At 39.6% G+C, this 19,184-nt stretch overlaps 1 protein-coding gene across 1 annotated transcript in view; it reads left to right on the forward strand.

The window, feature by feature from the left end:
* Window positions 1–19,184, forward strand: part of LOC118371090 (ecto-NOX disulfide-thiol exchanger 2-like) — a 364,051-nt gene that overhangs the window by 131,863 nt on the left and 213,004 nt on the right. Inside the window, exon 2 of the mRNA XM_052512575.1 lies at window positions 1,262–1,405. Coding sequence (XP_052368535.1) covers window positions 1,262–1,405 — 144 coding nt within the window. The remainder of the gene's footprint in view (window positions 1–1,261; window positions 1,406–19,184) is intronic.

The raw sequence follows: 19,184 nt of genomic DNA on the forward strand, positions 1-19,184 counted from the left end.
ACAGGGCTTGTCTCTCCCTGACCCTGTTCAGTATTATAAATAACACATGTCCAGTTAGAGAAGTGGAAATCCCTGATATATTAGGCTCGGAACACAATTGAATTTGTTTATTGTTTCCTGGGATTTTGGGGCAACATTGTTATTGTTTCCATAATTCATCAGCCACTACTCTCCTTATTGCTTTATTCTCTGGAAGACACTGTCTGTGGGAGGAATAGAATTGCTTTTCGGAAGGGACTGTCTGCTTGGAGTTTTTGGACATATTGGCTCATTGTTATTTTGAAGCCTGTAGTCACTTTAGATAATAGACTTCTATGAAGAGTGTGTGGTGGGTTCATAACTCACAGGGGTCTTTGTGTGTTTAATCCTATCTTGGTTCCTCTCAGGACAGAAATATCCTGGGACAGAAATTAAACTGCTAAATTAGAAAAGAGACCAGAAAAGATGTTCAGAAACAGTTATTGGTTCTGAGATGCTCCCTAGTGTCCCCACTGTCTGAACAGAGAGACACAGAACTCTGGAGTTTGGGAAAATATACATATTATCCATGCTTCTTTTAGGGATTCTCCTTATGTTCTTCAGTGAGTGAACTCTGGACTACGAAAAGGGAACTGTATGTTTTCATTCCTTTAATTTCATGTGTTGAACTCCTGACTGTTAAAAATAGGGAACACATGGTTTCTTCAGGTTTAATAGAATTGTATTTCTCTCATCTTTGGGAGGTATTTTCTTTGTCTTCAGTTAACCGACATCTGAACTGTTTTGAAAAGGAAACCCTGTGGATTCTCTGAATCTTCTCTTCACATACTGCAGGATATTCTCTGTATCTGTCTGAATGTTATGTACATACTGTACTGTAGTCAGTCAAATGCAGGACTTTGATGAGTGTTTGTATACTGCAGTTATAATAGTAAAACTCATGTGTCTGTTGCACACTGTGGTTTATAGATCTATGGTCTATCTGGTTTAACATGGCTGCTTGTTGTGTTTCTGTTGTGGTTTATAGATCTATGTTCTATCTGGTTTAACATGTCTGCTTGTTGTGGTTTATATATCTATGGTCTATCTGGTTTAACATGTCTGCTTGTTGTGGTTTATAGATCTATGGTCTATCTGGTTTAACATGTCTGCTTTTTGTGGTTTATAGATCTATGGTCCATCTGGTTTAACATGGCTGCTTGTTGTGTTTCTGTTGTGGTTTATAGATCTATGGTCCATCTGGTTTAACATGGCTGCTTGTTGTGTTTCTGTTGTGTTTCAGGACTGAACCCGTTGTCCTTTGACCTGTCCTCCAACAACGAACCCCTGCAGTTCAGCAACTCAAACGTGCCGCTGGTGTCAGACTGTCCCCTGGAGAACGGAGCTGAGAAGAGCATTAAGAGGAAGAGACCCAGCCTGCTTCCAGGTACTATAGTACTGTCATATTACTGCAGTATATAAGAAGTACATAACACTACACAGCTCTGCCTCCAGGTACTATAGTACTATCATATTACTGCAGTATAAAAGAAGTACATAACACTACACAGCTCTGCCTCCAGGTACTCTACAACATCCGCAGAGTACGACCCTGCCTCACACAGGAAGCGGCGCAGGTCCTAATCCAGGCACTTGTCATCTCCCGTCTGGATTACTGCAACTCGCTGTTGGCTGGGCTCCCTGCCTGTGCCATTAAACCCCTACAACTCATCCAGAACGCCGCAGCCCGTCTGGTGTTCAACCTTCCCAAGTTCTCTCACGTCACCCCGCTCCTCCGCTCTCTCCACTGGCTTCCAGTTGAAGCTCGCATCCGCTACAAGACCATGGTGCTTGCCTACGGAGCTGTGAGGGGAACGGCACCTCAGTACCTCCAGGCTCTGATCAGGCCCTACACCCAAACAAGGGCACTGCGTTCATCCACCTCTGGCCTGTCGCCTCCCTACCACTGAGGAAGTACAGTTCCCGCTCAGCCCAGTCAAAACTGTTTGCTGCTCTGGCCCCCAATGGTGGAACAAACTCCCTCACGACGCCAGGACAGCTGAGTCAATCACCACCTTCCGGAGACACCTGAAACCCCACCTCTTTAAGGAATACCTAGGATAGGATAAGTAATCCTTCTCACCCCCCTAAAGATTTAGATGCACTATTGTAAAGTGGCTGTTCCACTGGATGTCATAAGGTGAATATTTGTAAGTCGCTCTGGATAAGAGCGTCTGCTAAATGACTTAAATGTAATGTAAATGTACTATAGTACTATCATATTACTGCAGTATAAAAGAAGTACATAACACTACACAGCTCTGCCTCCAGGTACTATAGTACTGTCATATTACTGTGCTATATAAGAAGTACATAACACTACACAGCTCTGCCTCCAGGTACTATAGTACTGTCATATTACTGCAGTATATAAGAAGTACATAACACTACACAGCTCTGCCTCCAGGTACTATAGTACTGTCATATTACTGCAGTATTTAAGGAGTACATAATACTACACAGCTCTGCCTCCAGGTACTATAGTACTGTCATATTACTGCAGTATTTAAGGAGTACATAACACTACACAGCTCTGCCTCCAGGTACTATAGTACTGTCATATTACTGCAGTATTTAAGGAGTACATAACACTACACAGCTCTGCCTCCAGGTACTATAGTACTGTCATATTACTGAAGTATTTAAGGAGTACATAACACTACACAGCTCTGCCTCCAGGTACTATAGTACTGTCATATTACTGCAGTATTTAAGGAGTACATAACACTACACAGCTCTGCCTCCAGGTACTATAGTACTGTCATATTACTGCAGTATTTAAGGAGTACATAACACTACACAGCTCTGCCTCCAGGTACTATAGTACTGTCATATTACTGTGCTATATAAGAAGTACATAACACTACACAGCTCTGCCTCCAGGTACTATAGTACTGTCATATTACTGTGCTATATAAGAAGTACATAACACTACACAGCTCTGCCTCCAGGTACTATAGTACTGTCATATTACTGCAGTATTTAAGGAGTACATAATACTACACAGCTCTGCCTCCAGGTACTATAGTACTGTCATATTACTGCAGTATTTAAGGAGTACATAATACTACACAGTTCTGCCTCCAGGTGCAATAAAACAAGGTGTACATCAGTGGTACCTATGAATTTTACACTGAGTGTAATTTAAAGTGAGGTCGGAACTTGGTAAGAGCTCTCTCATGTTTTCCACCCTGAGGGCCTTATTGTTAGTTAGTCCTGTGTAAGTCAAGGCCGTCTGTCTAAAGCTGCAGGTTTCCTGTCCACTGTGATTGCAGCTCTCACACCTTAGCCTGGCTGTTACCATGCCTACATTTTGTCTCTGTGACCCTCAGGATGACAAATCAGAACAAGATTACTGAATGTAAGTACATTATTTACCTTCTGAGGTGAATGTATCAAACGAGTTGCCATGATATCTTTTTTCTGTAATATACTGTATACTGTAAATTGGACACTGCAGATAGGTTAACAATAATTTAAGCTTTCTGCCCATTTAAGACATCTCTATGTCCAGGAAAGTTGGCTGTTGTTTACAATGTCATTCTAGTCACAATATTGCATATTAGGCAACAACTGTCCCCGTTTAGGGACACCGATCCCGTAGAGGTTTTTAAGACAGAGAGGTGTTGCTGTATGTTTTCTGCTGTCTTGGTGACCTTAATTGGTCAGGATTAATTGTCAGTGTTAATGAACCACCCTTCCTACTGAGTTTCAGTTCTCACTATTTAATATGTTCAATTTAATGTTATTGCTATGCGTCATTACCAACCCATAACTAGACATCAGCTGTCAGAGCAGCTTACCGATCATTGTACCTGTACACAGTCAATCTGTAAATAGCACACCCAACTACCTCATCCCCATATTATTATTTTTTTTGCTCTTTTGCACCCCAGTATCTCTACCTGCATAGGTTAGGGCCTAGGAGGGAGGTGGAGGAGGAGGCGGACGTAAAGGTAATGGCAGACTGAATGAAGTTATGTAGAGCACCTCAAGATAAAACGTAATATTCAATATTGGCAAGATAAACTAAAATATTAGCACTACATAATCTGGTGGGTGATAACCTTCAATCTGGATAATAACACAAAACAAATCTTAAGACTAGAAACATTTATCGACAAATATTACGAAAACAAGCAACACCCAAACATGACGGAGAGTAAGACGGGAACCGATTTCAAAACGGAAACGTGACTTTTCTACAGACACAGACGATTTAATATTTTCACCACCGAGAATGGTAAAGGTCGAAACCGATCTGTTAAAATCAATAAATGACAAACTGGGTAAACTTGAATTAGTTAGTAAGGATATAAAATAGTTGAAGGCCTCGAGATGAGTGATGAAAAAGCTGCGACATTGGAGAAGGAAACACACAAGCTAAAAGGGACAGTCAATAAGATTGAAACCAAAATGAATGAAATTAAAAATGAGAACACTGTTCTGAGGGAAGCCTTACTGGACATACAAACTAGATCAATGAGAGAGAATCTGGTAGTTACAGGTATCCAGGAGAGAGAATCTGGTAGTTACAGGTATCCAGGAGAGAGAATCTGGTAGTTACAGGTATCCAGGAGAGAGAATCTGGTAGTTACAGGTATCCAGGAGAGAGAATCTGGTAGTTACAGGTATCCAGGAGAGAGAATCTGGTAGTTACAGGTATCCAGGAGAGAGAATCTGGTAGTTACAGGTATCCAGGAGAGAGAATCTGGTAGTTACAGGTATCCAGGAGAGAGAATCTGGTAGTTACAGGTATCCAGGAGAGAGAATCTGGTAGTTACAGGTATCCAGGAGAGAGAATCTGGTAGTTACAGGTATCCAGGAGAGAGAATCTGGTAGTTACAGGTATCCAGGAGAGAGAATCTGGTAGTTACAGGTATCCAGGAGAGAGAATCTGGTAGTTACAGGTATCCAGGAGAGAGAATCTGGTAGTTACAGGTATCCAGGAGAAAGAAGGGGAAGTTCCTGAATCTGTAGTTAGAGTTCCTCCTTACAGCGCTTCAGATCCAGAGTCAGAAGTTATGGACAAAATCCAACTTGAACGTGTACACCGCTTTGGACAGAGAGGCCAAAGGTATGACCACCCAATCGTTGCCAAATTTGCTTCATTTCAAAATAAAATAATGGTTAAAAGCCTGGGTAAAAGACTTGCTGGGACCAAAATTGGCATGAATGATCAGTTTCCGAAGGAAATTGTAGAACGGCGCAAAGTTCTGTATCCAATTTTCAAAGAAAATAGATTAAAAGCGAAATGAGTAGCTCTCGTCGTTGATAAACTATATATTGACAACCCGTTGTTCAGAGACACAAAGACTACTCCATGGTTGTTTTAAAAATGACAAAGTTCTCATAGATGAGGAAAATAAACACAATTCTAGCCCGGTTATGGATTGTAATAATACAATAAAAAATATAGCTTTTCTTTATATCTTCACAGATAACTAATTGAACACACAAGCACTAATTCAATATAGTGAAGATAAAAAGTAAGTAAACAGAAGGCACAGTATGTGTGGATGGTGTGGTGTGTGTTTATTTTTATTTGTTATGTTTGGAAAGTTGAGTGACTGAGTAATGAAATGGTTGCATATCCCAGAGCCAATGTATTGCTGTGGGCCGGGGTATGAGAGGGCTTTCAATATTGTTCAGATGATGGATATTCTTTTATGATGAATTATACGTCTTATTTATTGTCCTATCATGGTGGAACAGTTTTAAAATACATGATACATTTGATTTGTTATTGTCCTATCTTGGGGAACTACATGTTTTAAATAAATTATATTATTTATTTATGATCATATTTTAATGGTAAGGTCCATGACCCTATACCCTAGACACCCACCTGAATGACCCAGATACTAAGGAGAAGTCCCTAACTGTTTTATGTGCATGCTGAAAGCGGTCTGTATGCAGCCATAATGATGGTCAGAGACCAAGAGCAGCACTGCCCACTCAAGATTCTGAGCCTGCTTGGCAGGGTTGGTCCTGCAAAGCCAAAGCCCCCCAAAGGGAGAGCATAATATACAAGGAATTTCTCTATGGGTTGAGTGTGTGTGGGTGGGTGTATGTGTGTATCCCACAACTGTTGCGAAGGAGTAAAATATGTTAGGGACAATAGATGATGATCCACAGCTATATATAATACAAATCGAGGTGAGGGCGATGGAAATGCATTTGGCAGTTAATCTACTTCAATTTGGTAAATGGCACTGTGTGCTCTTTTTAAAGGATGGATCCCAGTCGGTTATGGGTTATGGGATACAGGGGGTCGAGGGTGGTCTGCCGGGCATTGGGATGACAACCCAACTCGGGATGAGGAGGGCTTTTAGCGGGTGGAATAGTAAGGACCAATTGGAGGTTTACTTAGTAGAAATGCAAAGATCATGGTACAGCTATATAGACACTCAATCATCATGTTACTTTTTAATGGTACGTTTACAAACATATATTTGATAAAAATAATTTAAAGTTGTGTCTCATTATGATAGGTGGTGAAATAAGCATGTAATGGCCTAGCAAATAATAAAAAAAGACAATCAGTATTTACCTGGCTAAAAGAGAAGGAATATAATATCTATTGTTTACAGGAAACCCATTAAACAGTTTTAGATGAAGATTTGTGGAAAAAGAACTGGGAGGGTGAAATATACTTCTCCCATGGACAAAGAAATTCAAAAGGGATGATGGTTTTAATTAACAATCATTTTGATCCAAATGTGCAAATTGCCCAAACAGATCCTCAAGGTAAATGGATTATTTTAAATATGTTATTGGACAATAAACAGATATGGCTTATTAATTTATACGCTCCAAATAATGATGATCCAAGCTTCTTCTAAAATATATATAAGAATTGATCAACTCTACAAGCAACACTAGACTCTATTATTATGGTGGGAGATTTTAATACGGTCTTAAATACCTCTATAGACCGGAAAGGAAATCACACTACAAACTATCACCCTCCGGTACTTAAAGAAATCATGAATGTCATGGATATATTGGAATTAGTGGATGTATGGAGACTTAAATACCCTGACCTAGTGAGATATACATGGCGGAGGCTTAACCAAGCTAGTTGCCTTGACTACTTTCTTATACCATTCTCTCTGGCACCAAATGTTTAAAAAGTGTTGATCGGGGACAGAATGCGGTCGGATCATCACATAATTGGCATATATATTACTCTTACAGAATTTCCACATGGGTGAGGATATTGGAAATTTAATCAAAGCCTACTAGATGATACATTGTTTAGAACTAGGACAGAAGAATTTATAACTGACGTTTTCAGACATAACATAGGTACAGCAGATCCCCTTACTGTATGGGACACTTTTAAATGTGCTTTTAGAGGCCATTCAATTCAGTACTCATCTTTAAAACAAAATGCAATTTATATCAAAAGAGTCCATATTAACAAAGGAAATTGAAGGACTAACAGTAGTTAGATAGCAATCAAACCTGTACCATAGAGGCACAGAATAAGTTAGAGGAAAAACAAAAAGAAATGGAGGAACTTATTCAAGAAAGATCCAGTGTAATATATTATTCAAATTAAGTGAACTGGATGGAATATGGGGAAAAATGCACCAAATTATTTTTCAATCTTCAATATGGAAATGCTACCAAAAAAAAAAGTATTAAAACTTGTTACAAATGATGGACCCATACATGATTCACCAAATGATATTTTGAAAGAGGAAGTAAAGTACTTTAAGAATACGTTTTCATTTCAGGCTCCTCAATCTCCACTAACTAAAACTAATTGTATGGATTTTTTTCCTAATAATAATGTAAAATTAATATCTGTACAGAAAGACTCATGTGAAGGCCAAATTACAGAGGAGGAACTGCTTGAGGCAATTGGGGCCTTTAAGGATGGGAAAACTCCAGGGCTGGATGGCATACCAGTGGAAGTATACAAAACTTTTTTTTGGTATACTCAAAGGACCATTATTGGCTTGTTTTAACCACTCCTATATAAATGGTAGATTATCAGACACGCAACAAGAAGGTCTGATATCATTATTACTGAAACAGGACCCAAGTGGTATATATAAAGATCCAGTCCATAAAAAAAATTGGAGACCTCTTACAGTGTTGTGATGCAAAAAATCCTAGCAAAATGCTTGGCATATAGAATTAACAAAGTATTGTCAGATATTATTCATTCTAATCAGACAGTTTTTTTTACATGGGCGACACATTGGAGAAAATATAAGAAAAGTACTGTAACAATAGAACACTATGAAATATCAGGGGGTACCAGGCCTGGTTTTCATAGCTGATTTTGAAAAGGCTTTTGATAAAGTACGACTGGAGTTTATATATAAATGCCTAGAACATTTCAATTTTGGGGAATCACTTATAAAATGTGTTAAGATTATGTATAGTAACCCTAGGTGTAAAATAATAAATAATGGCTACATCTCAGAAAGTTTTAAACTATCTAGAGGAGTAAAACAAGCTTGTCCAATATCGGCATATCTATTTATTATTGCCATCGAAATGTTAGCTGCTAAGATTAGATCAAACAATAATATTAAGGGATTAGAAATCCGTGGCTTAAAAACTAAGGTGTCATTGTACGCTGATGATTCATGTTTTCTTATAAAACCACAATTGGAGTCTCTCCACAGCCTCTTAGAGGATCTAGATACTTTTTCTATCGTCTCTGGATTAAAACCAAATTATGATAAATGTACCATATTACGTATTGGATCACTAAATAATGCACATTTTACATTACCATGTAGTTTACCAATTAAATGGTCTGACGGAGATGTGGACATACTCGGTACACAAATCCCACAAGAAAGAAATGATCTCACTCCAATAAATGTTTATAGAAAGTTAGCAAAAATAGATACGATCTTGCTACCATGGAAAGGAAAATAGCTGTCTATTTGTGGAAAAGTCACCCATATTAACTCTTTAGTTATAACTATTTGCTTATGGTTTTGCCATTAAATTATATGAACAAAAAATATTCAATTTGATTTGCAAGCCAGATAAAATGAAAAGAGCCTAATTATATAACGAATATGAATTCGGTGGGCAGAAACGTTTAAATATTAAAGCATTAGACCTCTCACTAAAGGCATCAGTTATACAAAAGTTATACTTAAATCCAAACTGGTTCTTTAGTCAATTGGTAGGAATGTCTCATCCTATATTCAGGAAGGGCCTTTTCCCCTTTATTCAGATTACACCTGCTCACTTTCGATTGTTTGAAAAGGAAATACTCTCCAAAATATCTTTATTTTTTAAACAAGCCTTATAAAGTTAGTTGCAATTTCAGTTTAATCCACCTGAAATGACAGAACAAATAGTACAACAAATATTGTGGTTAAATTCAAATATACTAATTGATTAAAAAAACTGTATTTATTGAAGAAATGTTTAAAAAAGGTATAATTTTAGTGAATGATATCATAAATAGGACTGGTGGAGTTATGTCACACATGCAGCTAACACAGACATATGGAAAGGCAAGTAGAAGGGGAAAAGTATAGAACTTGTATGTCGGCCCTCTATTAAAGAGCATAAATGGTTAAAGAAAAGTATGGTGAATAAAAACATATACCAATTTCATTTAAGGACCAAAAAACTGACAGCTGTGCCATATAAATTGCAAAATAGTTGGAAAGAGATTTTCGATGTACCCATTCCATGGCACATAGTTTATGAATTGATACGCAAAACAACGCCGGATTCAAAACGTCAAATTTTTCAAGATGAATTACTATACATAATTCTTGCAACTAATAGAATGTTATATACTGTATATGGGGGATACAATCTTCCCAGCTCTGCAGATTCTGCTGTGAGGAGCCAGAGTCATTAGATCATTTATTTTGGTATTTTCCATATGTAGCTCGTTTTTGGTCACAGGTCCAGGAATGGCTGAAGAATTGCAACATTTGCCTAGAACTAACGCTACAGATAGCAATACTGAGTGATTTGAAAAGCCATAGTCATAGTGATTTGAAAAGCCATTATTTTAGCAAAATGTTACATTTTTAATTTACAATCTGTAGAAGCTATGAGAATAGGAAGGTTTAATTATTTTGTGAAGCATCACAGCACAGTTGAAAAATATATGGCAAATAGAAATTCAAAATGGCTGATGTTGAGATATAGATGGGAGGGGTTGAATGGAGCTGAAGGGTGGGACTAACAACAAGATAAACATTGTAAAGCATACGGGATCTGTAAAATGTATATAGGTTCAGAACTTTTGTGAAATAGCACAGTTACAAATAGAAATCAAACTGGATGGACATCAGAAATAGAGGAAGGACTAAGAACAAACAAGAGAGAATTATTGTAAAGTAGACTGTGTCTGTAAAATGTGTATAAGATGTATAAATTGAAGGTAAAAGCAGAAGTGTTTATTAGTTTACTCCAATTGGGGGACGGTGGTAGGGTTTGCGGGGAATAATAAAGTTATATTCTTTAAAAAAAGTATGTATGTCTATATAGGTATGTGTATGGATAGATGTGTATATGTATGCATGCGTGTATGGATATAATATATTTACCAAAAAAATATGGGGATTGGAAATTATGCAGACAATTACATTGGAAGCAACATTCTTTCCGCAATATTAAGCTGATCCACCCCTTAATTATTATTTTTTTTAAATCATCATCTGCACATATCACTCCAGTGTTAATGCTAATTTGTCATTATTTTGCCACTATGGCCTATTTATTGCCTTTACCTCCCTAATCTTACTACATTTGCACACACTGTACATATATTTTTCTATTGTGTTATTGACTGTACGTTTGTTCATCCCATGTGTAACTCTGTGTTGTTTTTGTCGCACTGCTTTGCTTTATCTTGGTCAGGTTTCAATTGTAAATGAGAGCTTGTTCTCAACTGGCCTACCTGGTTAATAAATAAAGGTGAAATTAAATTAAATAAAAGACAGGAATACCTTAAGTAGGTTTAGATTGATGGAGGTACAAAGACATGTTCAATGTGAGAATAAAAAGATAGTGACTAATCAAAGTCTGGTGTTTTTAACAACATCAAGTCACACCTCCCAAACCCTCAAGAGTGGCTCTGTCTACATGCACCTGCTTAGCAACAGAACATTAGATAATGATGACTTACCATTAACGACAGCGCCAGGGTCCCTCAGCCTTTCAGAACACTGCCATTATATCTATTATTGCTGTGTTACATTCATCTGCTCCCTAATGGAAAACCTGTTAAATGGGGACAATCTGCTGCATCTGGAGCTGGGTACATTTAGTGGCTTTAATGTTCTCTAGCATCACAAGAACCAGTCCAGTCCTCCAGCTCTGTGAGAAGATGGAGCACGGACTAATTAGCAGCCATGTGGATTTACCCTCGTTAAGGAATTCTAATGGATATATTCATCTCGTTAGACGCAGAAACACGCACACTCAGCATCACCGTTCCTCTGGTGATCGGGGGGATAATGTATGCAGTGAGAGATTCCCAAGACGCAAACAGTGATGTTTAAAGGATGTTGACTCCGTGTAGTAAAGTTTAAACCACAAAACGTCTAAATGTCTCAAACTAGAAGCAAAGATTTGTGTATAGTTTTGCCTTGTAAAGTTGAGAATGGATTCCTCCTCTTCTCTGAGTCTATGTAAGGAAATCTGCCTTTTAAATGTCAAGTAAGCTGAGCCACAGTATCACGAGTGGCGCTCGGCGGTCGTCATCACCGGCCTATTAGCTGCCACTAATTGTCTTTCCTCCCCCTCCTTGTATGTTTATTGGTAGCACCTGTTTATGTATGATTAGTTTGTCTTTATTAGACAGCCGACCCGCCTGGTTGTTGTGCGGGATTATTTCAGTGTAACCTTCGGCTCTGTTGTAGAGGTACGTGTTAGTGCCTGGTCGTGATTTTTCCGTTGTACATTTTCATTCCCTGTGTTTGGGGCCGTTACTATTGTGAGCACCCTGTGGTGCGTTGGTGCTATTAAAGACGCACAGCATTGCACTCTCTGTCTCCTGCGTTTGACTCCACACCCACAACACCCGGAGCATTACACACAAGGTGCCATGCTGCATGGCTATTCTTCATGCTGCCAAGATGGTACATGGCTTCTTATACTGTATATAACTGCGGTGGATGGCGAAAATGGTATAGGCCTACTTATATTATATAACTGTAGGGATGACTGAGATAGTACAGTGTATAGGTCTTTTTGATCAAATCAAATGACGTTTTATTTGTCACATTAGCCAAGTACAACAGGTGAAGCCTTTACCGTGAAATGCTTACTTACGAGCTCTTTCCCAACAATGAAGAGTTAAAAACCAAGAAAAACATGGCAGAAAATAAAAAAGGAAATAGTAACAAAATAAAATAACAATAACAATGCTATATGCCAGGAGTACCGGTACCGAGTCAATGTGCAGGTGTACAATGCAGTTGAGGTAATTGAGGTGATATTTACATGTTGGCAAGGGTAAAAGGGACTAGACAATCAGGATAGATCCGAACGGACAACTTTGATGGGGCGGGGGCCACAAAAAAATCCTCATGAGGGGCCTCAGTTGCTCACGCTTCCGCGTACCGACCCCCCCCCCCCCCCCACACACACACACTGCGAGCAAAACATTTTAGTGGAGGCTCTCTTGACAGTGGAGAGAACAATTATATGTTTTAGAGTGAATTTAGTGCAATTCCTCACATTTTGCAATGCGGTGTAGATAAAATGTTGCCGTTTTAAAACAAGTTTGCTGCAATTCTACACATTTTACAATGGGACAGAGAGAGGATTTAGCCATTTTTAAACTAAATTCATGCAATTCTATTCCTTTTCACCATGAGACGGAGAGAAATGTTTGCAGTTTGTTATTTGATATCTGAGCGAGACTGACTAGGAAAATCAGTGGGGGACCCCCGGTTGGTAATTCAACCATTATAACAAGTTTAGATAGTTTTGCGGCAAGCTAATTTTGCAATCCCCAAAAATAAAATGCGGACATGGTTTAGATAGCTGACTATCAGTGACATACATAACAAGAGGAAAATAGTATTCGACTATTCTAACTTGCAACAGTAATTTGAGACTCTGCCAGATGCCCATCCCTGGGATAGATAATAAACAGAGTAGCAGCAGCGTATGTGAATAGTGTGAAAGTGTATCTATGTGTGAGTGTATGTGTAGCCTAGCGGCAAGTAGCCTAGCAGTAACCGAAAGGTTGCTGGTTGAAATCCCCAAACTGACTAGGGGAAAAATCTGTCAATGTGCCCTTGAGCAAGACAATTAACCCGAATTGCTCCTGTATGAGAATGTCACTAAAAAAATGTAAATAAATGTGTGAGCGTGTGTGCGTGTGTTTTGTGAGTACGTGGGTAGAGTTCAGTGAGTGCGCATAGAGCCGGTGCAAATAAAAAGGGGGTCAAGCAAATTGTCCGGGTAGCCATTTGATTAACTGTTCAGCAGTGTTATGGCTTGAGCTTAGAAGCTGTTCAGGAGCCGTTTGGTCCCAGACTTGGCGCTCTGTGCCCTGTTCACGACTGTGTTGGTGTGTTAGGACCATGATAATTCCTTTGTGATGTGGATACTGAGGAACTTGAAGCTCTTGACCTGCTCCACTACAGCCCCGTCAATGTGAATGGGGGCGTACTCGGATACAGAGGATAAGCCCCTCTTTTCATACAATCTAGATGAACAACTTTGAGAACAGTAGGACACCTACTGTATTTTTAGGGAAGTGACCTTACTCCATTGCTAGACAGTTACTCTCAGGCTTCCTGTTACTGGGAGAATCCTTTGACATAGTATAAATCCAACTGTTGGAGACTTGTTGTGGTTTCCCGTGTAGATTGATGCTGAAACCCTGGGCTTGTGTTGAATGAGTTTCAACCTCCTTCAGTACTGTAATGAGGGTGTTGCCCTGACAACAATATTGAATTGAAAAGCCATACCTATTTTAGGCCTTTTACAACAGCATGTTGATAGTCTGAATAAAATGTTTTTGAAATGAATTAAATCCATAATTAAATGAGTAAAAATAAGTTGGTTATTGTCACTGACACTACAAATAGCAGAGGGAATTGTATACCTTCTCCTTTCCAATCCCACGTGCATTAACCTTTAGCAAGTGCTAGCAGAGCTGTGCTGAATAAAATGCTATTGATTCCCAGGGTGTGGATGGTAAGTGCAGTGGAATGATACAGCAGCAGCAGGGCTGTTCTCTTCTGGTATTGAGACAGCTGAATACAATAGATTGACCAGTCATGAGAAAAATGCCTGTCATGATCAATGCTCTCCTGGGCTTTGTCTTATTGAAACCTCCACCTGGATATCACGCTTCTCTTGTCTATAAAACATTCCCTCTGATTGTGGAACTCTCTGACCCCAGCCTTTCTTCTCCTTCACCTGTACCAGTGATGGATTCATTAGGGGGAGAAACAGGGCTCCTTCCCTCCTCCTTCTCTTTAATCCCTCTCTCCTTCCATCTCCTGTTCAGTCCCATCAGTGCTTTCTTCTTCCTCTCGGTCTTTCCATCCCTCCTCTCACTTCTCTCTATCCTGAATACATGAATATGGGATTTGAAGAACTCAAAGTGCCATTGGACACAGACTTCCCTCTGAATGAACCAAATGACTCCTGTCCTTTCTAAAGCTGGTTTCAGTACTTTGTGTACAGTATGTTTTAGGTAGGTAGCAACTGCGCATTTTACAGTATGTAAGCCTACAGCTAACGCTACCTGTTACATTCTATCTGAGAGGAGAGGCAAAGATAGGGTCTCGTATCACAGTGTATTTTCCACTAGAACAGAGACAGCTGTCTGTGTTTTCAGCCATCCAGACACAACACACTGGAGGAAAGATAAAAATACATCTACCAGCTACAGTCCTGACTCTCACTCTCTGCTTGGCTGTAGTCCACAGTACCAAGAGGCTTGTGGGAGGATCTGAATCCCACTTGGGACATTTGTACTGTACATTTGTACTGTATGTTCCAGTCAACATTAAACGCATACTCCCAGTCCCAGTTCACTACCAGATACACTGGTATCAATTAGACCACTCAAGCCCAGCTGTTTTTGGTTTAAAACGAGTAAAGAAATAGAGAGAATAGGAGAGAAGAAAGTGAGAAACACTATATAAACTCTGAACATAATTATATTCCTTTCCAGACCCCCCCGGCTCTGGCACTAATTCACCACTTCCTTCTAGCCAGGGACTATTACTGTTGCCCAGAAGGCAGTCTGAGATTTAAAGGAGTTCCTATTTACAATCCGAATGTTCTTCATTACAGACCCAGTGCTATCAAAAATGTGATTTTCCTGTGTTTTATATATATTTCCACACAATGTTGGAATAATGCTGTGAAATTGTGAATAAAGTCAGCAAAAAAAAACGTCCTCTCACTGTCAACTGCGTTTCTTTTCAGCAAATTTACACAAATGTAAACAAACTTGTGTAAATGTTTGTATGAACATAATAAGATTCAACAACTGAGACATAAGCTGAACAAGTTCCACAGACATGTGACCAATAGAAATGGAATAATAGGTCTGTGAACAAAGGGAGGGGGGTCAGAATCAAATGTAACAGTCAGTATCTGGTGTGGCCACCAGCTGCATTAAGTACTGCAGTGCATCTTCTCCTCATGGACTGCACCAGTTGTGCACCATTTGCCAGTTATTGAGTTCTTGCTGTGAGATGCTACCCCAGTCTTCCACCAATGCACCTGCAAGTTCCCAGACAATTCTGGGGGGAATGGCCCTAGCCCTCACCCTCTGATCCAACAGGTCCCAGAGATCCGGGTTCTTCGCTGGCCATGGCAGAACACTGACATTCCTGTCTTGCAGGAAATCACGAGCAGTATGGCTGGTGGCATTGTCATGCTGGAGGGTCATGTCAGGATGAGCCTGCAGGAAGGGTTCCACATGAGGGAGGATGATGTCTTTCCTGTAACGCACAGCGGTTAGATTACCTGCAATGACAACAAGCTGAGTCCGATGGTGCTGTGACACACCGCCCCGGACCATGACGGACCCTCCACCTCCAAATTGATCCCTCTCCAGAGTACAGGCTTCTGTGTAATGCTCATTCCTTCAACGATAAACACAAATCCGACCATCACCCCTGGTGAGACAAAACCGCGACTGTTCAGTGAAGAGCACTTTTTGCCAGTCCTGTCTGGTACAGCAATGGTGGGTTTGTGCACATAGGCGACGTTGTTGTCGGTGATGTCTGGTGAGGACCTGCCTTACTTACAACAGGCCTACAAGCCCTCAGTCCAGCCTCTCTCAGCCTATTGCAGACAGTCTGAGCACTGATAGAGGGATTGTGCATTCCTGGTGTAACTCGGGCAGTTGTTGTTGCCATCCTGTACCTGTCCCGCAGGTGTGATGTTCGGATGTGCCGATCCTGTGCAGATGTTGTTACACGTGGGCTACCACTTCGAGGATGATCAGCTGTCCGTCCTGTCTCCCTGTAGCGCTGTCTTAGGCGTCTCACAGTACGGACATTGCAATTTATTGCCCTGGCCACATCTGCAGTCCTCATGCCTCCTTGCAGCATGCCTAAGGCACGTTCATGCAGATGAGCAGGGACGCTGGGCATCTTTCTTTTGGTGTTTTTCAGAGTCAGTAGAAAGGCCTCTTTAGTGTCCTAAATTTTTATAACTGTGACCTTAATTGCCTACCGTCTGAAAGCTGTTAGTGTCTTAACGACCGTTCCACAGGTGTAGGTTCATTAATTGTTTATGGTTCATTGAACAATCATGGGAAACAGTGTTTAAACCCTTTACAGTGAAGATCTGTGAAGTTATCTTTGAAAGACCGGGTCCTGAAAAAGGGCAGTTTCTTTTTTTGCTGAGTTTATTTTTGACAATTCCCTTTCAGTGTAAAAGCTGTAGGCGATAAATTATTTTCTTACTATTGCTCTTGCTAAGAATGTCACGCTGGTAAAAAGGATTTGGAGGATTTGGAGATAGGTGCAAGAATACACAGTAGGGGTTTTTAATACACCCAAAACAAACACGTATATAAAAACACTGGGCTGTACCCAAACAAAATAGTGAGGGTAAACCTTGTTGAACAACACTGGACGATCCCCGTAATACACAATATACAGTATGAAGCACGCAGCATAACAGCTGTATCAACGCATAGGTACTCACATGAGCAACGGACATAGGAACAATAACCGACAAAGACAGAGGGAACAGAGGACACATATATAACATACTAATTTAGGGGAAATGGGAGTGTAATGGGAGTGTGTGTAATCAGACAAGACAGTCTGGGGTTGATGATAATGAATCCCATTCAGTGAAGCCTAGAAAGCCGGTGACGTAGACCTCCAGAACTGGTGAACAGATTTTTTTTTTTTTACCATTTTGATAGAAAAAAATCACTGTAAAGTTGTTACGCAGAAATGATTTGATATTGAGATAAAAACTTCTGCATTTGGCCTTTAAGAGAGCGGCAGACTGCAGAATTTACACCTCTGTGTCTGAGACGGCATCCAAACATCAGAGGAATAACAGTCTCTCTGATAGGCCAGCTGTAAATAACACTCTCTCTGACAGGCCTCCCGGCTGGCCTGTTGAATTATGCATCTCACATATCTACCTTTGTGCCTAAGTGGACCCCAAACTGTGGCTGCAGTCTCAGTACAACAGGAAAGACCCCGGGCTCTCTGTGTCCTCGTTTGAATCAAAGCCCAGAGCTTTCTAAGGGCCAGTGCTGGCCCCACTGTCACCTCCACTATGATATCAGCTCTAATTGGAAATGACATTTACAAAAGAAAGCCTTTCACTGGTACAGGAGGAAGACAAGGAGCTATGCTGGACTATTAACCCTGTCTGTATTACAACTCTGTATTACTACTGTAGTCTCTGTATTACTGCTGTAGTCTCTGTTTTACCAATGTAGTCTCTGTATTACTACTATAGTCTCTGTATTACTACTGTAGTCTCTGTATTACTACTGTAGTCTCTGTATTACTACTATAGTCTCTGTATTACTACAGTAGTCTCTGTATTACTACTGTCATCTCTGTATTACCACTATAGTCTCTGTATTACTACTGTAGTCTCTGTATTACTACTATAGTCTCTGTATTACTACTATAGTCTCTGTATTACTACTATAGTCTCTGTATTACTACTATAGTCTCTGTATTACTACTATAGTCTCTGTATTACTACTGTAGTCTCTGTATTACTACTATAGTCTCTGTATTACTACTGTAGTCTCTGTATTACTACTATAGTCTCTGTATTACTACTATAGTCTCTGTATTACTACTATAGTCTCTGTATTACTACTATAGTCTCTGTATTACTACTGTAGTCTCTGAATTACCACTGTAGTCTCTGTATTACTACTATAGTCTATGTATTACTACTATAGTCTCTATATTACTGATGTAGTCTCTGTATTACTACTATAGTCTCTGTATTACTACTATAGTCTATGTATTACTACTATAGTCTCTATATTACTGATGTAGTCTCTGTATTACAACTGTAGTCTCTGTATTACTACTATAGTCTCTGTATTACTACTGTAGTCTCTGGTCTTCTTGCTACTGTAGTCTCTATTACTGCTGTAGTCTCTGTATTACTACTATAGTCTCTGTATTACTACTGTCGTCTCTGTATTACCACTATAGTCTCTGTATTACTACTATAGTCTCTGTATTACTACTGTAGTCTCTGTATTACTACTGTAGTCTCTGTATTACTACTGTAGTCTCTGTATTACCACTGTAGTCTCTGTATTCCCACTAGTCTCTGTATTATTACTATAGTCTCTGTATTACTACTATAGTCTCTGTATTACCACTGTAGTCTCTGTGCTACAACTATAGTCTCTGTATTACCACTGTAGTCTCTGTGCTACTACTATAGTCTCTGTATTACTACTATAGTCTCTGTATTACCACTGCAGTCTCTGTATTATTTCTGTACTCTATGTCTGTATTACTACTGCAGTCTCTGTATTACTACTGTAGTCTCTGTATTACTACCGTAGAATCTGTCTATATTACTATGGTAGTCTCTGTATTACCACTGTAGTTTCTATTGCTACTGTAGTATCTGTATTTCTACTCATAACTCTGTCTGTATTACTACTGTAGTCTCTGGCTATATTGCAACTGTAGTATCTGTATTACTACTGTGGTCTCTGTCTG

The sequence above is a fragment of the Oncorhynchus keta genome, chromosome 4 (assembly GCF_023373465.1).
Source record: "Oncorhynchus keta strain PuntledgeMale-10-30-2019 chromosome 4, Oket_V2, whole genome shotgun sequence".
Classification (NCBI taxonomy): Eukaryota; Metazoa; Chordata; class Actinopteri; order Salmoniformes; family Salmonidae; genus Oncorhynchus; species Oncorhynchus keta.